General features: G+C 61.8%; 2 protein-coding genes across 3 annotated transcripts; both read right to left on the bottom strand.

The window, feature by feature from the left end:
- Positions 1–928: 928 nt before the first annotated feature.
- Positions 929–4367, bottom strand: IFI30 (IFI30 lysosomal thiol reductase). Its single transcript, XM_049640250.1, has 7 exons — positions 4189–4367; positions 3006–3188; positions 2848–2922; positions 2507–2599; positions 1547–1699; positions 1308–1361; positions 929–1223 (listed from the first exon to the last, which is right to left on the bottom strand). The coding sequence occupies exons 1-7, from the start codon at positions 4315–4317 to the stop codon at positions 1161–1163; spliced, it is 750 nt and encodes a 249-aa protein (XP_049496207.1). The 5' UTR covers positions 4318–4367; the 3' UTR covers positions 929–1160.
- Positions 4368–7013: 2646 nt separating this feature from the next.
- Positions 7014–21018, bottom strand: PIK3R2 (phosphoinositide-3-kinase regulatory subunit 2). Of its 2 annotated transcripts, none has more exons than XM_049640248.1 (16): positions 20040–21018; positions 17618–18366; positions 14691–14783; positions 14275–14325; positions 14057–14188; positions 13751–13961; positions 13174–13259; positions 12907–13015; positions 12720–12818; positions 12381–12561; positions 12171–12296; positions 10256–10398; positions 9844–10020; positions 8865–8936; positions 8521–8691; positions 7014–8196 (listed from the first exon to the last, which is right to left on the bottom strand). In XM_049640248.1, the coding sequence occupies exons 2-16, from the start codon at positions 17937–17939 to the stop codon at positions 7989–7991; spliced, it is 2181 nt and encodes a 726-aa protein (XP_049496205.1). In that variant the 5' UTR covers positions 17940–18366; positions 20040–21018; the 3' UTR covers positions 7014–7988. The 2 variants fall into 2 exon arrangements, with proteins under 2 accessions (XP_049496205.1, XP_049496206.1); XM_049640249.1 differs by having other exon boundaries at positions 8635–8691.
- Between the last annotated feature and the right edge of the window lie 430 nt (positions 21019–21448).

Genomic DNA, 21448 nt, shown 5'->3' with positions numbered 1-21448 from the left:
TGTTTTGAAAAGTATCTTGGGGCGCCTGGGTGGCTCAGTTGGTTAAGCGTCCAGCTCTTGGTTTGGGCTCAGGTCATGATCTCACGGTTGTGAGATCGAGCCCTGCATCGGGCTCCACGCTGAGTGGGGAGTCTGCTTCAGGAGAGAGAGGTTCTCTCTCCCTCTTCTTCTGCTCCTCTCCACCCGGGTCTCTCTCTCTCTCTCAAAAACCAAAACCAAAACACTTTTAAGGTATCCTATAATATGTCCTGGTGTTCTCAGCCTGGCCTCAACTTGGCATTATAGCTCCAGATTTTTTTTTTTTTTCTTTTTTTGAGAGAGGGCGCAAGTGAGCAAGGGACAGAGAGGGGCAGAGAGAGAGGGAGACAGAGAGAAGCGGGACTCACCCGAAGTGGGGCTCAAGCTAACCTGATGCGGGACTCGCACTCCCCAACCGTGAGATCATGACCTGAGCCAAAGTCAGATGCTTAACCGACTGAGCCACCCAGGCGCCCACAGCTCCAGATTTTGCTGCTGGCTTGGTCTTTGCACTCTGTTCCTCTTGCCTGGAATGCGGGGATCCACCCCCCTGCCACTAGTGAACGCATTCTTCGAAACTCCCTAGACAAGATCCCTGCTCCACCTTCTGGCTCAACTCCTATTAGTGCGGGGTCAGCAAAAGGGAACAGTTAGTGTTGTGGGTTGAATTAATGAATACCTCCTCTGCCCAATGAACTCCTACTCACCCTTCAGAACCCGAGCCCCAGTGCCCCTATTCCTACGCAGAGCCTTCACTCTCTCTCTGGGGTCCTCCTGCCCTGGTGCCTCCCTCTGGCCCATCTCTGCTCCCTGGGGGACCAGGAACGTCTGTCCGGCTCTGCATTCCCTAGAAAGGAGACTTCTCAGGGGTCTCGGCATGGCGTTGGCCGGAAGAGAGAGATCTGCGAACTTATCAAATGAATCACAACATCCAGAAGTGTTTATTCAACTAGTTTCAAGGTAGCACCGTCACCAGTGGGGCAAGGGTCTTGATGTTGGGGCAGGATTCTGAGTCTGGGCTTCGTGGAATGTGTAGAAATTATCCGGATGGTGAGTAGCAGCCACTGAGAGTCAGGGATCGGAAAAAACGGGGGCAGTGCTCTGGCTCTTCCTCCATCAGCTCCCTTCGAGGGCACCAGCGGTCACCTGAAGCAGAGTTCCCTGTGGGAGCTGGCCACGGGTTGGCAGACATCTGGCTTCTCACCCTGGAGGGGACAGCCGTGAGCTGGCGGTCCCGGAACGGGTCCCTACCCGCCCCCAGCGGCCCCTCTGTTCCCCTTCCAGCTTACCTGGTACAGGTGGCAGACGAGGCTTAGGAGCTGACTCAGGTCTTTCAAGGGCTTCTGCACAAAACACGACAGGAAGTCGTACACTCTCCCCGGCTCCACTTGGCCCAACTAACCTGAGTCCGGCCCGGAAGGGGCTGCAAATGGCTCCTGAGTCTGGCCCCTGCCTCCCAGACCAGTGGGCACATCCATCATCCTGCTCCCTGCCCCGGGGCCACACGCAGGGTTCCGAGAGCTCTTACCCCGTTGACAACGACCCAGGGCACATACTCGTGGCGCGGCTGCAGGGCATCTGTGAGCTGGGCGTTAATGTGCAGGAGTTGCATGCCGCGGTCCCCCATTGCACACTCCATGATGGTGTCCGGGGACACGTCCGGAGCATAGATCTGCAGGCACTGAGGGTGGAGAAGGGTTGCTGGTGAGCTGGAGCATTGCCTCAGCTTCCTCTGTGTTATCTCCCCAACGGTGCCTCCTCCAGTCCCCCCCCCCCCCCCCCCGCCCCCGAGCCAAGCTTCTGTTTCCTCACTGGCAACAGGAGACGTTTGGGTAAGACCCATAAACAGCAGGTGCTTAATGTTTGCCTGAAGGGGAGTCCGACTGCTCCTGCCTCTCGTGAGACCAGACCTGCAGCCCCTAGACTGGCCCCTCTAGCGTCTCATTTTCCTCGGAGCTTTCCTATGTGCTGTTCCCTCCACCAGGAACACCCCTCCGCTTCCTTCTCCAGAATCTTCTGAGTGCTCCCTCCTCCTCACTCTTCTGGCCCCGCTATGACTCTGCAGGGCTGCGGGGCATCCCGGGGTGAGGCCTCTTAGGTGGTCCAGATGTTTGATGAGTGAATAAACGATTGGCATTCATGAGTTACTCCGTTGGGAATTGTTTTTCGTAACCCTCCCGAGAAGTAGGCGGGCCTGTCCTGTCATCCTCATACCCCAGATGAGGATCATCATCCGTATGCCTGTACGTTTCTGTTCATCCAAGCCCAGTTCAGAGGCAGCTCCTCCAGGGAGCCCTCCTTGATCTACCCCTGCCTCCAAAAGATCTTTGTTCCCTTGATTCAGAGATGTGAGGCTTCCCGAGGGAAGGTCACTTTCCTGGGGCTACAGAGAGAGTGGTGGTCGGGCCAAGACTTGAGCCTGGGTCCGTCTGGGTACAGGGAAGCCCAGGGCCTCCCAACCTGGGCCAAGGGGAGGGGTGTGGCTCACCGGCTTCAGGTTTTTCTCCATGTCATCCATTTCCTCCAAGCAGACAATGGTCAGGAAGGCCATATTCCTCTCTAGCTGGTCCCACAGGCAGGCCTGTGGGATAGGGAGTAGACAGGCAAGGGCATGCAGTGGGCCCAGGGCACCCCTACCTACACCACTCCGGGAGTAATCGCGGGTGTTCACTAATAAAGGGGTGAACGAGGATATGACTCAGTGGAGGCACGCAGGCAGAGGATGGGGCCGGTTCCAGTCCCTTCTGAGCCTTGCTTCGGCCTTCCCGACAACGGGCAACGTCCCCAGCCTCTTGCCCCCACCGCTCGGGAATTCTGGGAGCTGCTCACCTCCACCTTGTTAAGCTTGCATTCCTGCTCACCGTGCTGGCATGTGAACTCCCACCTGCCGCTGACATTTTGCTCCTGCAAGGCAGCTAGGTGAGTAGCTGGCTGGCCCGCCGGCTGCCCCCTCCCCTGGCGCCTCCGTGTCCCCAGTGCCAACGTACCTGGGCATTTCCATAGGGCACCAGCGTGACGTTGAGGATCTCCAGGACCATCAGCCAGGTCGGGAAGAGTTCTCGGATCAGGAAGGACCGACAGCCGGGGCACAGTGCCTCGTAGTAGAGGCTCACGTTGACAGGCGGGGATTGTGACTTCCCGAGGGGCCCCTGTGGGCACAGGTCCCCAGCCTGTGTGGGAGGAAGGGGTGTGAAGGGAGTACAGCCCCGCTTGGTTCTCTTGCAGAAAGGTAGCTGCAAACAGTAGGTGCTCCATTTTGCCCTCCTTTCGGACGTTGCCAGGTGGAATCCTGACCCTAAGGCTTTATTGCATCCCTAAGTCTTCCTAGTTTTTCTGCAAAACAAAGACTTGCAAACAGTAGGCACTTAATTTATGCACAGCTCTTGCTTTCCTTCAGTTGAGGTGAAACCCCTGGCCCAGGGGAACTGTATGCAGTAAGGACCCGAGGCATGCCCATTTCTGGTCACTGCCCTCAATCCTGCCTTCTCAGAGGTGCATACCACGGGAGACTAATTCATGCTCATTTGTTGCCACCTCATCCCCCAGAGCCTTGGCCCCCCGAGCTGAGCAGGGCCCTACCCTTGCGCTGACTCCTTATTTATTCTTCCTCTTAAGGGGCCCAGGTGAACCCCTCCCAAACCCCACTGCAGAGGCGGCGCCTAATATGTGCTGATTTCCGGTTTCGGCTGACGGATGGCAGCAGCCAGCGTCTGTGCAGCAGTGAGCAAGTCGCTCAGCCTCCGGGACAACTGCTTGCTCGGCCCCAGAAGCACGCGAGCTCTTTCTTCCCTGGCCGGAATGCACCCAGTAAGCAGCACCTGCAGGGTCGGTGCCACGGGCAGACTTATCTGGGCTTCCCCTGGCATACAGAAGGAGACTCCTTTCCCGCCCCAGACGTACACAGTAGGTGCTCAATGCACCCCCGGGCTGGGCGGGCGGGGGTGGGTGGAGGACTGCCGGAGAGTCTCGGACGCGAGATGGGAAAGTGAAACGAATCCGAGCGCGGCCACGGTGCCCGCGGGTGGGGTTCGGTACCCGCCGGGACAGCGTCCCCGGGACCCTAGGCTTTCCCGGCAAAGTCCGGGGAGAGGGGAGGAGCCGCCTGTCCCGCGTCGCCCCCTGCCTGGGCGTCGGTCCCCGCCGGCCCACCCGCCGCGTCGCCATCCCTACCCGGCAGGCGGCCGCCCCCTCGGGGAGTCTGTCCAGCGAGGACGCCCGCGCCACCGCGGGGACCCCCAGCAGCAACAGCAGCAGCAGCGGCGGCGGCGGCAGGAACGGCAGGGGTGGCGACGAGGCCATCACAGCCGGGCCAGCGTGCGGAGGCGGGAGCAGCGGCCCGGGGAAGGAGCAGCCTTTAACCCCGCGGTGGCCCAGCCCCCAGCCGGACCCGCCTCCCGATGCCCACGCCCCTGGGGGCTGGGGCTGGCGTCTCTAGGTACCTATTGACCTCTCTGGGTCCCTGTCCAGCTTGTCCCCCACCCTCACTCCCACCAGGTGCTGGGCCCGCCATCCCGAGGAGGCCGTGGGGCCGCCTTTCCATCTCTCTCGACCCCTCCCAGCCCCCAGGGTCGCCCAGTCACGTGAGGCTGGGGCAAGAACTCGGGGAGCAGAGATTAGGTGGAGGCTTCAGAGATAGACACAGAGAGAGGGAGAGAGAGAGAGAAAGAAGGGTCTCCATGGGCCCACAGACAGCTCTGGGGTTGGCCAGGGTGACCCAGGCCCCCGTTCCTAGCTTGGGAGCCCCGTCTCCCTACCCTGCTCTCTTATGGGGGAGCAGGGAGGGGCTGCACAGCCGGTCCCCGCACCCCAGCCTTGCGCGGGGAGCCCCTCACTCTCGACCATGGGATCTGCCCCTCGCCACCCCCTCCTCCTCTCAGGCTCCCCAGCCCCGGTCCTGCCCCTCGCGCCCCCTCCTCCTCTCAGGCTCCCCAGCCCCGACGCCTCAGTGCCACCAAGCGTGGTCCCGCGGGGCTGACTCAGGCTTGGCCACAGCTGGGCCAGAAAGCAGAAGCCAGTGAGGGGAAGGCCCCTCACTTCTCTGGGTCCTCCCAGCCCTGGCTGGGGTGGGGGTGGCGGGGCAAGAGGAAAGCTGGAGTTCCTTCTCTCCTCCATCCAAAGCTTGGGGGGGGGGGTGGGGGTGAGCATCCAGGCCCGCAGGGAGCTCCCATGGGAGGGAGGGGGGCTGACCGTGGGGGACGCAAACCGGGTTTGTCTCCAGACTCTACTGGACATCTCAAGCGATGGACCCTCAGCTTCCCCTTCTGGAACATGGGGAGAAGAGTGAAGTCTGGGGAAGAAAGCCACGTGGTGGGCTCAGAGGCAGAGGGAGGGTTGCCCCAGGCTAGGGGTGGGGTGGCCCAGCTGGAAAGGTGTTGACACAAGACCCAAGACCGAGGTGCAGGCAGAGACTAGCCTGAGGTGGAGGCTGGGGGTGATGAGGGAATAACCCAGACGTTCAGACCTTGCAGGGCCTCAAATACCAGGCATGACACAGGACCTGATCCCACGGGAGGAAATGCCCAAACCTGGCCCAGATCACACAGCCAAGTCCCCAGCTCCCCAGCTCTGCCTCCTTCCGGTCTGGGAGAAGCCCCAGCCTCCCAGCCTGGTGTCCATGGCAGCAGCTTTGGGCGGGGGCGAGGGGGTTCCCTAAAGTCCCCACGGCTGGATGGTCCTGCCAAATCTCTTTGAACCCTTTGCAAAACCCATTTCTGTGATGTCTCTGGAAGAGGAAGCCCTACAACTTTGTAGACTTTGTGTGCACTTCTCCATGCAGGGCAGGGCAGAAGAAATAATCCTAAATTGCTACAAGTTTTCCAGTGGTTACTAGGCCCCAGCCCGATTGGATGAATTCCCAGAGGTAACCCCATTCCTTTGCTTATCCAAGCCTTAAGAGACTTGCTCTTGGGGGTGGGAGTAGCAACTATCCATCCTCCTTGGTGAGAGGAATCTGAGGGTCAGATCCTCTGGGGAGAGGATCAGAAAGGGGGGGGGGGGGACTGTCCCAAGGAAACATAGCAGGTGGCTGAGTGCAGGCACCTGCTGGAGGCCATGTGGGCTGTTATCTCTTGTCTCCAGGCTCAGCCTGCTGGTGTCATGGGACCTAGAAGGTGACCTTTATCCCGTGTTCCCCCACGCAGTGGGTGAAGACCACAGGGGAGACAGCGTCTGGGCTGGAATCACTCACAGGGCACAGCAGGGGCGGTCCTGGGGAGAGCCCGGGCGCTCAGGCCAAGGGAGGCAGGTCCTGCCCCTGGGAGCCCAGTGAGAAACGGTTCAGAGGGCAGCTTTGTTCATTTATCCTGGGCTGCTGCAGGCATGCTGGGCCCTGATAGGTGCCGCGCCCGGAGGGGAGAGGGCAGAAAGCTTACTCTCCATAGGGGGAGGGGGGAGGAGAGGGGAGGGCTGAGAGACCGGGACCTTGGGGAGGGGAGGATGGCGATTGGTCAAGGTCAAAGACACCATGAGGCCCCAGGTCAACGTCCTCTGGGACCTGGAGGCCTGAAAGTCAGGGGTGGGTGTGGAGGGGGTCAGAGGAGAGTCAGCAGGGAGGGGCTGGCACTGAGGGCATTAAGGACATGGAGGGGGGGGGGGGCTTCTGCGTGTGATGAGAGGGTTGTGCTATCGACCCCACCTGGCAATGACGAAGCTGCCCATCAGAGGGGAGGCGGCTTCCCTGAGGGCCTGGCTGGTGGCCGTGGGCTGGGACTCAAACCTGGGGGACAGCCTGGATGCTGGTCAGAAGCCGGGCTGGAGTCTGGGGTGCCTTGAGGAGGCCGTGGCGCAGGGCAGAGCTCAGGGTTTGAGCCTCTCTGCCCTGTGACCTTGGGCAGGTCTCTCAACTTCTCTGGTCACAAGCAGCTAAACCGGGTGGCGGGGAGGGAGGGAGGACTGTCAGCCTTCACTGGCTGCCGGGTCTGTGTGACCCTGTGAATGCCAGGGTCCCCAGCACACGGGAGTCATAGAGAAGTCCCGTCACCAACAACAGAAGCATCCACACGTTCGATGTTTTATATCCATATCAGTATCAACGTACTATACAAAACCTGCCTGCCAGCCTAGCTGGGCAGGCAGGAGGTGTGGGGGCGGGGGCGGTCCACGGGTAGTGTAGAAAACCAGGACTCTCATCCCAAAAGAGGAGAGAAAAAAGGGGCTTTACAGTCAAGAGAAAATCAAATCAGAACCCAACATGATCGAGGAGAAGCCTTGAACCTACACTGAGTAGAGGTGCCGTGGGCAGTGATGCGTCTCAGCCGCCCAAGCGGTGCCGGGGGGCCTCTATTTCTGGGAGGCCTGGTGCCGGGTGGGGCCGGCTTGTGAGTTTATTTTTAACTCTTTTCATTTTGGGGCATTGCTTCTTGGCCGGTGGCCCCTGTGGGGGGGATAACCAAGTGGTGGTTTCACTTCAGGGTTTGGAGGGGAAGTTGGGTCTGGGGGCGGGTCCCGCCCGGCCCAGACTGTCCCAGCCAAAGTTCTTGGAAGTGGCCAAGTAAAGTTCCTTCCTGCCGTGACCCCAGGTCTATGGCTTAAAAATCGGGGCACCCAGGCTGGGGCCGCACAGCCCAGGGGCCTCTGTAAACATGGCAGGTGCAGCCAGGTGGGGCTTCGGGGACCCCGGGGGTGGGGGGCTCTGGTGGGCAGGGCGCACAGGATTAGGGGTGGCCAGAGCCGTGGGGAGGGCAGTGCCCATGGAGGAGGCGGGTATGGGGTTGGGGAGGTAGGACCCCCAACCCGGAGACACAGAGGGACAGAGAGAAGGACCGACAGGTGGGGAGGGAAAGAGACAGGGTGACAGGGAGAGACGGAGGGAGGCTCAGAAAGAGAGATGGAAAGAGAGACAGGAAGAGGCTCCTAACGGAGACAGACAGACAGAAAACCCGGAAGAAGGGACAGAGGCAGAAGGATGGGACTGCCCCCCCCCCCCAGCCTCCGGGCCCCGGGGGTGACCGCTCCGGGCCGGTGCTCGGTGGTCAGCGGGTGGCCGGCGGGGGCCCGGGCCCGGGGGCCCGCACGGGGTGGGCGAGCGTGACGGTGAGCGCGTCGTTGTGCTGCACCAGGGAGGCGTGCTGGTAATGCAGCACCAGCTCCTTCAGCGACCCGTACAGGTTGTAGGGCTCCGCGAAGCCGAAGCCGGTGGCCGTGCGGTAGATGACACAGTGCTTGGTGTCGCCGTCCACCCTGCAGGCGCAGGCGAAGGGGGCGCTCAGGTGGGCTCCTCCCGGGCTCTCCCCGTTCCCGCTACTCCCACCAGGTGACCTCGGCGCTGGACCCACGTCCTGGACCCCACCCACCCTGGTCCGGATGCCACCGCCTCCTGCCTTAGCTTCCTCCCTTGCCTGTGGCAGCCATTGTGGGGGGGTGCGGCGGGGAGCTTCTTCCTGGCCATCTTCCCAAGGTCTAGCACACAGTACGTGCTCAGCGAGAGCTCTCAGGAGGAACACGCACATCCCCCACCCCTGCGCTCACTCCCGGCCCCCCCCCCCGCCCTCCCCCGGCACTCACACCACAGAGCAGGCATAGCAGCCCCGCTGGCTGCTCTCGCGGATGAGGAAGGTGCCATCCCGCTTGCCACTCAGCATTTCCTCAGCCTGCGTGCGGTTGATCTTGCCCACGTACCACGTGCGTTCCTCGTGGTGGGGGAGGTCATCCTCGTCTTCCATCAGCGCATACTGGCTGCGGGGGAAGCAGGGAGGGACCCTGGTCACTCACCCACAAGCCTCTGAGGCTCTCCTGCCGCCTGGACGACTCACCTGCCCTGGTGAACTCCTACTCATCCTGCAAAACCCACCGAAATCGGCCCCGTCCTCCGGGAAGCCTTCCCGGGCCCCCATCGGGTGTCCACTTACTCCTCGGTCTCATTTTTGATCCCCAACCACTCGTTGATTTTCTTCTGCCGGGCACCTTTCTGGGTAAGCCACCTGGAGGAAGAGGAAAGGTAGGCTCATTCCACCCTGCCGGGAGGGGAACAGAGCAGCACAGGCAGGCTAGCCCACAGTGGGTCAGGGCAGCCCGGCGGAGGCAAGGACCGGCCTACAGGAGTGCACGTTCTGGGTGCAATACCGCCGGTTGCCACAAGGGGTCAGCCTTGGCTTGGTCAAGGACAGCTTGGCCCCGGGGACCTTCCAGGGAAGCCCCCCACTTACTATGTTTCCTTTAACACTTATCCGACCCCTAGAATGGGCCACCCCAGCAAGGTCTTATCGCTACCAGAAATTTAGGCCTGAGGGCTGCACGGCAGTGTGCCTTCACATGGGAGGGGGCTCTGTTCCGTACCTGTTTCCCTCAGCTGTTAAGGGCTAACTTTACAAAGAACTTTGAGAGAACAGAATGAGCTAACGCGCACACGGTACTCAGCACAGTGTCTGGCACATGGCAGGTACACGTACGCATCTCAGGCGGAGGTGGGCGAGAGAAGCCCTTGAGGAAGCCCTCGGCGGCTCGGGGTGGGGGGCAGGGGCACGATTTCAGCTCGGGCTGGGGCTGCTGCGACCCTCCCGTGCGCTAGGCCGCGCGGTTGGCATCCACAGACTGGCTTCTGCTGGAGGCTCCCAGTGACCAAGCTCCGTGGGAACAGTGTTCCCATTTCGCAGACCACTATGAGGCTGAGGCCGCCCCGTACCTAGGTAGCCCTTCCTGGGGGGGAGGGGGCTAGGAGGGGTCTGATCGACAGGGCCGGGGGGGCTCGGGGACAGACGAGGGGTCTCAGGGGCAAGGCGGGGCCGCTTGGTGGAGGCAACGAGAGTGAGGCCCCGGCAGAGATCACCCCGCCAGATGTGCCTGAACTCACGAGGGACTCTGCAGCCGAGCACAGAGCCAGGCACTCACACGAGGTACTGGTCTCGGATCTTGCGGAGCTGCATGAGGTCTGGCTTGAGGCTGTTCATGCGCTTGTCGATCTCCCGGTTGTCGGAGGCCTGTGCCCGCAGCTCCTGCTCCAGCTTCGTGCGGCTCTCGTGGATCTCGGCGATGCGAGACTTGAGCCGCTCTGAGTTCAGCAGGATCCTGTGGGAGGGGCGGCTCTGAGGCCTCAGACGGCGCCCCAGCCTCTACGCCTTTGCACTGCCGCGTCCCTGATTTCTTTCCCGCGAACTCCTATTCATCCTTCAGAGCCCATTTCAAACGACCCTCCCTCCCCCTGGAACTCGGGGTGTCCCCTCTGTTTCCTTTCTTTCCCCAAGCGCCCTGTGCCAGGTCAGGGTAGGGCGGGGGGTAGGGCAGGGCAGAGGAGCCGACTCACCTCTGCATCTCTTTCTCGTTGCCCTCACGCCGGAAGCGCTCCAAATACTCCTTGCTACACTTCTCTTGTGTCTGGCCCTGCTCTTCAAAGATCTTGATGGTCTCGTTGAAGGCCTCGATTGCTGTGCGCTTCATCTGCAACTCCTGACATGGCGGGGGGGGGGGGGGACTCTTAGCACCTGCTGGGATTCCTTTCAAGTCCCTCATGAGGGGTGAAGGCAGATTCCCCACTCTGATATGGAGACTTTGCTCACGCTGTTCCCTCCATCAGGTGCGTCATTCCTCTAGCTCCTCCTGTACTGAACGGACTCCTATTCAGCCTTCAGAACCCCACTCCCCAAACCCACTCTCCCTTTAGATCCTCTCTTCTGGGTACCCTACAAACACCTGGATCTGTTAGCACTGCTGAGAATTAAAGACAAATCTAGGGGCACCTGGGTGGCTCAGTTGGTTAAGCGTCCAACTCTGGGTACTGGCTCGGGTCATGATCTCACGCCTAAGTTGCCGGAAGCTTAGGTCTGAGAGCTGCACGATAGTGTGCCTTCAGCGTGCCATGCTGACAGCACAGAGCCTGCTTGGGATTCTCTCTGTCCCTCCCCTGCTCACGTGCACTCTCTCTCTCTCTCTCTCTCAAAATAAATTTAAAAAATTAGAAAAAATGACAAATCTAGTTGCTACACACAGGGCATGGGGCTCCCTCTCAGGGTGCATGCTACATGGAGTACTTTCAACATATCATCTTGTAGAACCTGCCAAGAGCTTCCTACAAAGCGAGAGCTATTAATGGGGAAACTGAGACTCAGGGGCCCTAAGTCACTCCCAGGATCACAATGTTCATCACCCATCAGGCAGGCGTCTTGTCTGCTCAGAGCTTCAGACGACCCATCAGTAAAAAGGGGACAAGAGGGGCGCCTGGGTGGCGCAGTCGGTTAAGCGTCCGACTTCGGCCAGGTCGCGATCTTGCGGTCCGTGAGTTCGAGCCCCGCGTCGGGCTCGGGGCTGATGGCTCGGAGCCTGGAGCCTGTTTCCGATTCTGTGTCTCCCTCTCTCTCTGCCCCTCCCCCGTTCATGCTCTGTCTCTCTCTGTCCCAAAAATAAATAAAAAACGTTGAAAAAAAAAAAAAAAAAAAAAGGGGGACAAGAAAGAAATTCCTCGGGGATGGCAGGGGGAACCGAGATATTCTCTGCCTGAAATGGGATGTCCAGTCTGAATAAGCTGCGTCTCAACTTACAGAAGTAGATTTTTTTTTTCAACGTCAGAAGTAGATTATTAACAGTGTTTGAGTGATAAAACCTCCCTCCCCCTTCCCTGTTTAAAAAAAAAATTTAATGTTTATTTTTGAGGGAGACACAGACAGAGCACGAGTGGGGGAGGAGCAGAGAGAGAGGGAGACACAGACTCCAAAGCAGGCTCCAGGCTCCGAGCTGTCGGCACAGGGCCCGACGCGGGGCTCAAACTCACAGAAGATCCTGACCTGAGCCGCAGTCAGATGCTTAACCAACCGAGCCACCCAGGCGCCCCATCCCCCTTCCCTGTTTTAAAAGATGTTGCTCTTTCCCGTGATCGCCTGACCCTTTGTCTCCATCAACTCTTTGTCAGGTTATCATCACTCAGAATAACATCCAGGTTGAGGGGTTATGGAGAAATAAGGAAGACCCGCGGTTCCAGATGGGGAAAGTGAGGCCCCGAGAAACGCAGAGGCTCCACCAAGACATTTTCTAGGTCCTGACTCAGCTGCTCCCGGGAGGCTGGCTGGTGCCTTCCTTTTTTGAAAACACATGCATTGATTTCTGCCTTTAGGGCAGTTCCGGGTGCTGATGACTGCTCTGTGACCTGGAAGCAGACGGCTGTCCCTACGGCCTCGCCGCCGCCCCCTCCACGCCTGGGTCTCCCCACGTGTGCAGGCCAGTGGTACCTGGGAGGTGCGTGTGTACTCCTCGTAGAGCTGGTCGTACTCGCGGCTCTTGTCCTGGTACTGCTGGTGATAGACTTTGAGCTGGGCGCCCACCGCCTCCACGCTGTCCTCCTTGACGATCTGGTCCTAGGGACACCCGGGGTGATCAGAGAAGCGGCCTGGGGCACTTGTGCCGGAGGCTGGCACTGTCCTCCCACCCTGGCCGCAGACCTGCTGGTACTTGGACACCGGGTAGAGGAGCCGTGTGTCCAGTTTGGCATTGTACTGGGCCAGCGACTCGTGGCGGTAGTGGGTGATGAGGTCCACAACGGAGCAGAAGGTGAGCGGCTCTGAGAAGCCATAGTGCCCGTCACGATGGAAGACCTTAATCAGCTTGTTGTTCCCGCCTTTCCTAGGGGCGGGCGAGAGGGGTGTCAGCAGCCCGTGGGATCCCCAGCCGTCCGGACACCGCACGTGCCCCACTCTCCAGGCAACCCCCTGTCCTTCTGCCCTGGGTGTCCTCCCTCCCACCTCTCACACCCAGTCACCCCTGAAGGGGCAGGCCCCCACCTGAGGGTCAGTGTGTATTCCCCCTGGATCTTGCTGGATGCATCTCGGACCAGAAAGGTGCCGTCGGGTGTGTCCCGGAGTTTCTCATTCACTTCCTCCCTGCGGGGACACCCAGGATTGGGGCGCCCACCGGGAGACCCTGCCCTTCGGGCTCTGCCCGCCACGTGGCCCCGTCCCACGGCCATACCTGGAGATGTCACCCCAGTACCACTCGGCATCCTGCAGGGAGGGCGGGCTCCCCCCGTTGGCTAGGCCTGCGGGGGCTGGCTTGGCCTTGGGGGGTTTGGGCGGCAGCGCTGGGGGACAGGGAAAGAAATGTACACTGAGCACCAACTGTATACCGTGGCTGGCTCCTATTGCAACAGAGCTTGCTGATGCGGGCAGGACTCCAGGTCAGTATTCGTGATTCCCAACAGTAAGAGCTAATATTGGGGTGGGGGGCGGGGAGAGTCACCTGGGGGTGCGACCTCCTGCTCTTCCAGATGTTCCTGAAGCAACTTCTCCACCAGCAACGCCGGGAAGTCAGGGCTGGGCTCAGTCCTAGGGGGAAGGGGAGCGCAGGGGGTAGGTAGGGTCTGAGGCGCACAGGGTCCCGCATCGGGCGGCAGACGTACGTGAAAGCACGTGTAGGGAAGAAGACGGGCAGGTGTGGGGGCCCCCCGCCTGTTTACGTGTATGCAGTAAGCACTCGATAAATGTTCACACACCAAACACACGGGAGTCTAGCACCTAGGGTGGGAGGGGGAGCGGAAGCGAAGGTGCACAGCTCCACCCACGAGCCTCGTCTGCGGTCTAGGCCCCATCGCTTCAAGTCTCAAGGCTGCTGGGGTCTTCCCGGAACCACAGATCCCACCCCGGTTATCCTAACTAGTCCCGGCATCACAACACCTCTGGCCTCTTAACCCCGGGGCCCCGTTCACACTCCTTTATCACGGCCTAGACCCCACCCTGGGCGGAGGCTCCCCGCCCCTCCTCCCTGAAAGCCCGTCCCTTTTAGCTCCGGCTCAGCCCCGCCCCCTCTGGCGCCTCACCCGTCGGGCGCGCCCCCTGGCGGCGGCGAGGGGGGCGGCGCGCGCAGCAGCAGCGGCCCGAAGGTGGCGCCCAGGGCTCGCACGGCGGGGCCCGGAGCCGGGGCACGTCGGGCCACCCGGCCCAGGTGCTGGAGCAGGAAGCGCAGCGTGAGCGCGCGGTGCAGTGGCAGCGTCGGGGGCTCCAGCGCCGGCCCCACGGGCCCCGTGGCCTCTGCGGACACACGGCCGGGGCAGGGTGAGCCGGGGCCGGGACCGGCGCCGGTCCGCCCCGGCCCCCTTCCCACCCGGGCTTCCCGCCAGGCTCACCCCGCAGGGCCCGGCGGGCCTCGGCCGCAGCCTCGGGCGTCACGAGGGGGGCGGGCAGCGCCAGCAGGAAGCCCTTGACGCCATCTGCCAGGGCTGTGGCGTCCCACTGCTCCACGTCGCTCAGGGACCAGTCTGCGGGGGCAGGGGGGGCAGGGTTGGCCAAGGAGGCCCAGGGCCAGTTCTCCCCCCAACCCCTGCCCATCCAAGCTTCCCCTCACCTGTGCGCGGGGCGGGCAGCTCAGGCCTGTAGAGGGATTCGCTGTCTAGCCCTGGAGGGGTAGGGGAAGGGGTGGGTCAGCTCCACCCCAGATGGCAAGACCAGCTCTCACATGCATCCCCGTACCCCTTGTGGGGCCTGGGATGGCTACTCAACCTCCCAGAGATCGGAAGAGCAGGGGGAGGGGAGACAGGTGGTGCCAGAGGGCACAGCACATGCAACCGCAGGTCCGGTGACCACATTCCCATCCAACCCGGTAGGAGTCACTACTGCCCCACCTCCACGTGGAGGCCCAGAGCATCCAAGCTCAGCTTCTTTCCATGCAGAGTGGGTCTGGCGGCCCCGTGAGAGGATGAGTGGCCCGTCACCAGAGATAAGCAAGCAGCATACATGGGTTGCAGCCGGGCGGAGGCTCACCTGTCCGCTCAATGGCCTCCACGAGCTTCACCAGGAGCGGGGGAGCCACATCAGGTGGGGAGAACTGCTCTGGCAGGTCAGGGAGCGTGAGGCCTGGCAGAAGGGGACAGCGTGTCGGTGGGGTCCCTGGAAGGACTCCAGGCCTTCTTCGCCTGAACCTCCGCTTGGGCGGCTCCCGGTAGGGTCGGGTCTAGGCAGGAGCCTGGCATCTGAACCGCCATCGTTTGGAAGCCAAAAGGCCGGGCTGAAGCGGCTGGGAGGGTTGAGTTGGTGGCAAACGATTTTCTGGGTTAAAGTCCCAGTTTACACACTTTCAGAGACCAGGTAGAGCGGGCTGATTAGTGTCTCCCAAAATGAAATGTCCGCATCTTAATCCTGACACCTGCACGACCTTAGTACGCGGATACAATTAAGGTAAGAATTTTGAGACGAGATGTTAGATTTGGGGCTCTCAATCCAATGACTGGTGTCTTTATAAGGAGAGAAGGCCAGGTGAAGACAAAGGCAGAGATTGGGGTGATGCGCCCACAAGCCGAGGAACACCTGGAGGTGCTGGAGGCTGGAAAAAACAAAGAACCACCCGTTCCTGGACATTCCAGAGGGTGTACGGCCCTGCCGACACCTTGATTTTGGACTTGTGGCCTCCGGAACAGTGAGAAAATACACTGTTGCTTGAGGCCACCCGTGGGAATTCACTACAGTGGTGCTGCCGTCGCTCACTGTGCGACCTTGGGTACAGAACCCGCCCTCTCTGAGCCTCAGTTCCCTCGAGTAAGAAACCGGTTCCTGGTGTCATTTCTCCCTGAGTGGGAACAACAAAGCGGTTGAAGACAATAAAAGGACAGTCTCCCCTGTCCGGGTCAGAACACCTCATTTCAAGGACCTTTCCCCATTCTCTAAGTCATCTTGCTTTAAAAAAAAAAAGTATTTCTCCCGGTTTTAAAAATGCTGAACCCCTTCCCAGCGGGTGTCAGAGGCCTTCCTGGGCCCGCGTTTCTCGCTCCACCGGGCCCTTTGTGTTCAGGCGTGCTCTGCCTGCATGGCCACCATTCGATGCGGCTCCGGCCCTCGGCAGGGACGCCCTGGCATCCAGCAAGGGCAAGCCCAGGCCTGCGGGGCCTCCCTGAGTGATGGGCCAGGTGGTGCCTCAAGCTGGAGAAAGGCCCAGCTACGTCAAAAACACTAAAGAGGAAAAAAAGAGAGAGAACAAGGGGAGAGGAGGTGGGTGATGGTGGCAGGGTGGGGGCACAGGTTTGAAAGTTGCCTGTGGCTCCTCTGCGAAGCGGGGGAGGGAAGTCTCGTGAGAACAGGTGTCACCCCCATTTTATTGATGGGGGAACTGAGGCTGAGGGAGGGAGCAACCACCCTCTGGGGGCCCAGGTGCGACACTGACGTTGTGCACTAGCTCCCTGTGTGGGATGGAACGGAGGGGACACGGGCAGTCACAGCACGTTGCTGGGTGGTCCTAGGGCCCTGGAGAGGCAGGGCCTGCACATGCAAAGGACCAGTTCTTCCTGCTGCCAGATGAGGAAACTGAGGCCTGGAGAGGGCTGGCCCCAGCCGCTGTCACCTAGTCCTGGAAGACTTGGAGGGCGGGGCTGGGCAGCCACTCGGAGTGGGCATGTGTGTGGTGGCTGGACCGAGGCCAGGCAGAGGAGGGAGGCGGCTGTTACCAGGGGGAGAGGCAGATTTTGGCTGGGAGCCCGGATGGGGCCGCCTCCTGCTCCTCCAGGCTGAGGCGGGACGTAGGCCCCGGCCCTGGAGGCGCCAGATGCTGCAAACCCCTAGCAGCACCACACCACAGCCTCTGTTTCCACCCCCCCCCAACTCGGCCCCACGCTGTGGGGTTCTGCTGTGACCCTCTTGGGGCATCAATGTCCCTCTGGCACAAAACCGGGCAGGCCAAAGGTTGGGGCCATGGCGCCTCCCAGGGCCTTGGTCTTCCCTGGGGGATGTGCCCACGGTGAGTGGTTTGACTCCTTTGCACCTGGGTCTCCCCATCTGTAGGCGGGGCCTCCCTGGGTTGCTGTGGCGGGGGGTGGGGGAGCAGACTACCAGGCACTCAGCACTTAACCAGCCTCCTCCCCACAACCTGAGCCTTGGTTTCCCTGGCTGGAACCCGTGTGCCCTGCCCAGCAGACAGCAATTTCAGCCTACCCCCAGTGCCCTCATTCTGCACTCCTACCACTCGTCCGGCCCTTGGCAGGGCCTCCACCTCCACGTGCCTCGGAAGTGTAGATGGCCAAGGGTCTTTGGGGGAGGCATGTGGGGTCCTCATACCCCAGTGTGCTACATGGCCTGGAATGATCATCCCATCCTCTTTATTTAGGCTCTGTGGCTCCCTCCATTTTGGAATCCAGGTAAACTTAGGGCAACAGAGAGGGGGTTTCTCAAGGGACCCTATCAGTAAACTGAGGGACGAGGCTAAAGTGAACCTCTGAATCCTGCCGAACGCTCCCCACTGTGCTCAGAATCAATCCCACAAAGTCCCTGAGGCACAGCCCCTGTTGCGTGGCCCTTCCCTTCCCACTCGGCTCCACGGGCTGTTCCCCGAACCCGCCCCTCCAGCCCTACCTCTCAGCCTCTGCCTTTGCTGTGCTTGCTGCCTGGAGCCCTTCACCCCCAGCTCTCCCCTTGTGAGGCTCCTTCCTCACAGCCCTTTTCGTTACCTAATCACTTCTCGTCACTTGTCACTCCTTGCACCAGGAGCCCCACAAGGGCAGGGCCGGGCCCGTGTCCACCGCTGTGTCCCCGGCGCCATGAACCGTGCCCAGCCCTCGACAGCAGTGCAGTCAACACTTGCTGACCAACCACATGTCCTTATTCCTCCTCCCCTGGAAGGGGTGCCATTGCTTCACTAGAAAGAAGAGGAAGCTGAGGGTCTGAGGGAACCCCCGCCCCTGCCGGGGCCCCTGCCTGCTGCTCACCTGGCTCAGGGGGCCCGTCCCGGGGCCTGGCGGGCAGTGGGCGGGGGCCACGCGGACGAGGGCCGGGCCGGGCCAGGGCTACAGGACCCAGGAACTCGACGTAGGTGCCGGGGAAGTCACCTCGCTGCCGCGTGCGCTCATTGAGGCCCGGCATCCAGCCCACGCTCTGTGGGCAGCGCTCGTTGCCCTCGGCCACACCCAGCACCTGCAGGGCTGCTCGGCTCACCACCAGCACGTCGCCGGGCAGCAGCTCCAGGTCCTCCGGCCGCTCCCGGCGGAACGGGTACAGCGCGCGGTACTGGAAGCCCTCGGCGCCGGCCATGGCTGGGCAGGGTGGGGTCTGGACGGTCAAGCTGCTGCTCGGGGCCCCGGTGGCCCCATCAGCTGGGGCGACGGCCGGGGAGGGTCCGCTGAGTCGGCCTGGGGCACCGAGACCACTATTTCTACCAAGAAGTTAGTTACAGGTGACCACGGGGGTCGCTCATGCCTTGCCTCCCACCATCATTCCACGACCCTGACGTGGGCCGCTCATGGCTCGCTCCACCATCCGTCAACTGGTGGGAGGGGGTCGGCAGCGTGGTCTCAGGTCACTCGGCCGCTGCGTCCCCCCTCGATCCGTAGGGCAGGGCCAGGCTGCTCACTCCCTCACACGGGGGGCCATCGGCGCCCGAGGCTGGCGGCTCTTCCGGCTGCGCCAGACGAGGGGGCCGAGGGCACAGGCTGTCACCATGCTTGGCCAGGACGCCGACCTAGGGGGAGATGGGCAGGGCAGCGTCAGCCGGGTCGGGCTCCTGCCACCCCCACCCCCAGAGATGGGCCCAAATCTGAGGTTGGAATCCCCTCGCTGGGTAACCTTGGGCCAGTCCCAGCCCCTCTCTAGTCTTGTTTCCCCAGCTGTAAAATGGGCGTAACAGCAGCCCTTGGGGTTCTGGCGAGCTCTGCCCCAGGCATATCGCACGCTCTTCATCGCCCCTGTTAGAGAGGAAGAAACTGAGGCTCAGCGCAGGGAGGTCTTTGTCAGACCAGTGGGCCACGAAGCCAGTTAGACCCCCAGTGGGCAGAGCGTGATGGGGAATGCTTCGGGTAGTATGGGTGTCCCGAGGAGGGGCCGGGCCAGCTGAACACAGGGGCCAGCAAGGAAGCAAAGAGGTAGGAAAGCAGGTCCAGCTGGAGGCCCCAGCGCGGGCAAAGGACTAACGAGTGAGTCCAAGGTCCCTGCGGGGGGAGAAATGAAGGTGCGTGCGTGCGTGTTCCAGCTTGGCTCAATGAGGGGCCTAGAGTAGGATCTCAAAACGTGAGGGGGGGTGATGGGAGGACAAGGGGACCTCCATGCAGCCAGGAGAGGGTTAATGGCAGGAGGGCATCACAGCTGCCAAGGGGGAGGCTGCTGGACGCATGGCGATCCGTGATCACGCCCCAGGAGCACCCAGCCTCGGGGAAACAGCCCGCCACGGACGGCATTCCCAGTCTCAGCCCCACAGGTTCGGTCTTCCTGAGACTGGGGAGTGGGGGAGGGCGTGCTTTTCTAGAGGGCGGGTCTTCAGAAAGGATAGGAGAGAGTACTGGCTAGAGGGAATAGTACGTGCAAAGGCTTGACAGTGGGAAGTTGCTTGCCAAGAGTTCAGGGTGGCCCGATGAAAGCCACCCACCGTCGACCGCGCTGGTCCTCGAGTGCCAGACAGAGGGGTCGGGGCTTTGTCCCCCGACCACGAGAGCCCCAGAAGGGACTCTCTGCAGGGAGGAGAAGCTAGCTCCCCGTTCCGGGGTGCCCAAACGTACCCGCTTCCTGGACCCGGTACCACCATTCTACAGGTGGGGAAACTGAGGCCCAGCGAGGGGACGTCCAGGAAACCGCCTGGATCCGCTCGCCTGCCGGGCCCCCGCGCCCCAACGTGCACACGTTTGCACACGCCCCGGTGTGTGCGCCCGGGGAATCCAAGAGGCCGGGTGGAGGGGCCAGGCCTGGCCAGGGGCTCGGCGGCTGGACGCAGGGCCCGCGCGCTCACGCGTATTCAGAGGCGTGCCCGGGCCTGCGTGGACCCGGCAGCCCCCAGGGGAACGGAAGCGGAGACGACCCCCGACCCTCCTGCATCTCACTATGTCCCACACAAAGCCTGGGTGCCCCTTATTACTGCTCGACGCCCCGCTCCAGGCAGGGCCTCCTTCCATCGGGGGCCGCAGTCCCGGCGCCTTATCTCTGCCTGGGGGCACCGCGTTCCTCTCCCCACCGTCCGGGGCAGACTGCACCGCTGCCAGGTCGAACCCGAGGCCTCCTGCTCCCGGAGGCCCCCGGTTCCCGCGGGGCGCGATGCGGCTAGGCGCTCGCGTTCCGACTTCCACCTCGGCCCCGCGCTCTGCTTAGGCGCCCCGCATTGGCGCGCACGCCCAGCCTAGCCTGCCACGCCAGCCGGCCTGGACTTACCTGGTCGCGGCCGCCACCGCCGCCGCGGCCGCCGTCACACGGAGCGGAGCCCGACCCGTGGCTCCGCCGCGGCCGCCGTCGCCGCAGCCGCGGGATCCCCGCCTCCGCCACAGCCGCCGCGGTTCCGAACAGCCGGGCCCGCCCCCGGCGGAAATGGCCGAGCGCGTTCGGGCCAGGCGCGTGAAGCGAGGCGGGGGCGGAGCCTGGGGATGGCCGAGCATTTCCGGAAAGAGCCGAACATCCTCCCGCGGGACTGGCGGGCAGAGGGTGCCACGAGATAGCCGAGCATTTCCGGAAACAGCCGAGCGCAATCGCGTCAGCTAAGCGTTTCCCTAAGCTCGGCTCGGCCCGGCTGGGCTTCGAGATGACCGAGTGATTCCGGAAATCGCCGAGCGTGTCCCCCAGCTGGTGGAACCGAGGCTGAGCCCCGAGCCTGCAGTTTCTGCAAAGAACCGCGTGCGCTCGGACCCAGAGGGAGGCCCTGTGAGTCGAGAGCCAGGGATGGACCACAGTTTCCGGAACGGATGGATGGGTCCTAAGGGCGCGAGGCGGCCCCGAGCTCAGGGAGCAGGAGGCGGTGGGGTGGGAAGGGAGCTCGCCACAGGAATCTGAGCTTTTCAGGAAAGAGCCAAATAAGCTGGGATTGAAAGCGTTTCCATGGCAGCCCAGAGCGTCCGGAAACAGCTGAACTATTTGCAGCTCAGCGAGCGCGGGAACACGCCCAACGAGGACCCAGAGACGGACGGTTGTTTCCGGAATAGCCGAAGACACTCGGAAGCGTGGCCCGGGGCTTCTGGTACTGCCCAGAAGTAACCCAAAAACACGGAGTTGGGGTGGGTTCGCGTGCGGCGTGGGGGGCTGTGGGGGGACCGGGCACAGTTCAAGCGAAGACTTGTATAGAAAGGACACAAAGATGGTTTATTTGTTTTATTAACACAGCTCGGGGCCCCTGATCGGTGTCCGGATGAAGCTTTTAAGAGCAGAGTCGGGGCGCCTGGGTGGCGCAGTCGGTTAAGCATCCGACTTCAGCCAGGTCACGATCTCGCGGTCCGTGAGTTCGAGCCCCGCGTCAGGCTCTGGGCTGATGGCTCGGAGCCTGGAGCCTGTTTCCGATTCTGTGTTTCCCTCTCTCTCTGCCCCTCCCCCGTTCATGCTCTGTCTCTCTCTGTCCCAAAAATAAATTAAAAACGTTGAAAAAAAAAATTAAAAAAAAAAAAAAAGAGCAGAGCCTATGATGGGTACTCGGGGAGAGGGCAGGAGGAGGCCAGGGACCCGAGAAGACATCAGGGAGAATCTCACTGGCGAACTCCTGTGCCGCCTTCAAAACCCCTTCAAAGGAAGTCGGTTTTCACCCCGTCCCCACCACACTGTCTCTCCCCTTACCCCTTTCTTTGCCCGTCACAAATCCA

This window comes from Panthera uncia, chromosome A2 (assembly GCF_023721935.1).
Source record: "Panthera uncia isolate 11264 chromosome A2, Puncia_PCG_1.0, whole genome shotgun sequence".
Lineage (NCBI taxonomy): Eukaryota > Metazoa > Chordata > Mammalia > Carnivora > Felidae > Panthera > Panthera uncia.
The sequence above is the reverse complement of the archived record's forward strand: the minus strand, read 5'-3'. Positions and strand labels throughout refer to the sequence as shown.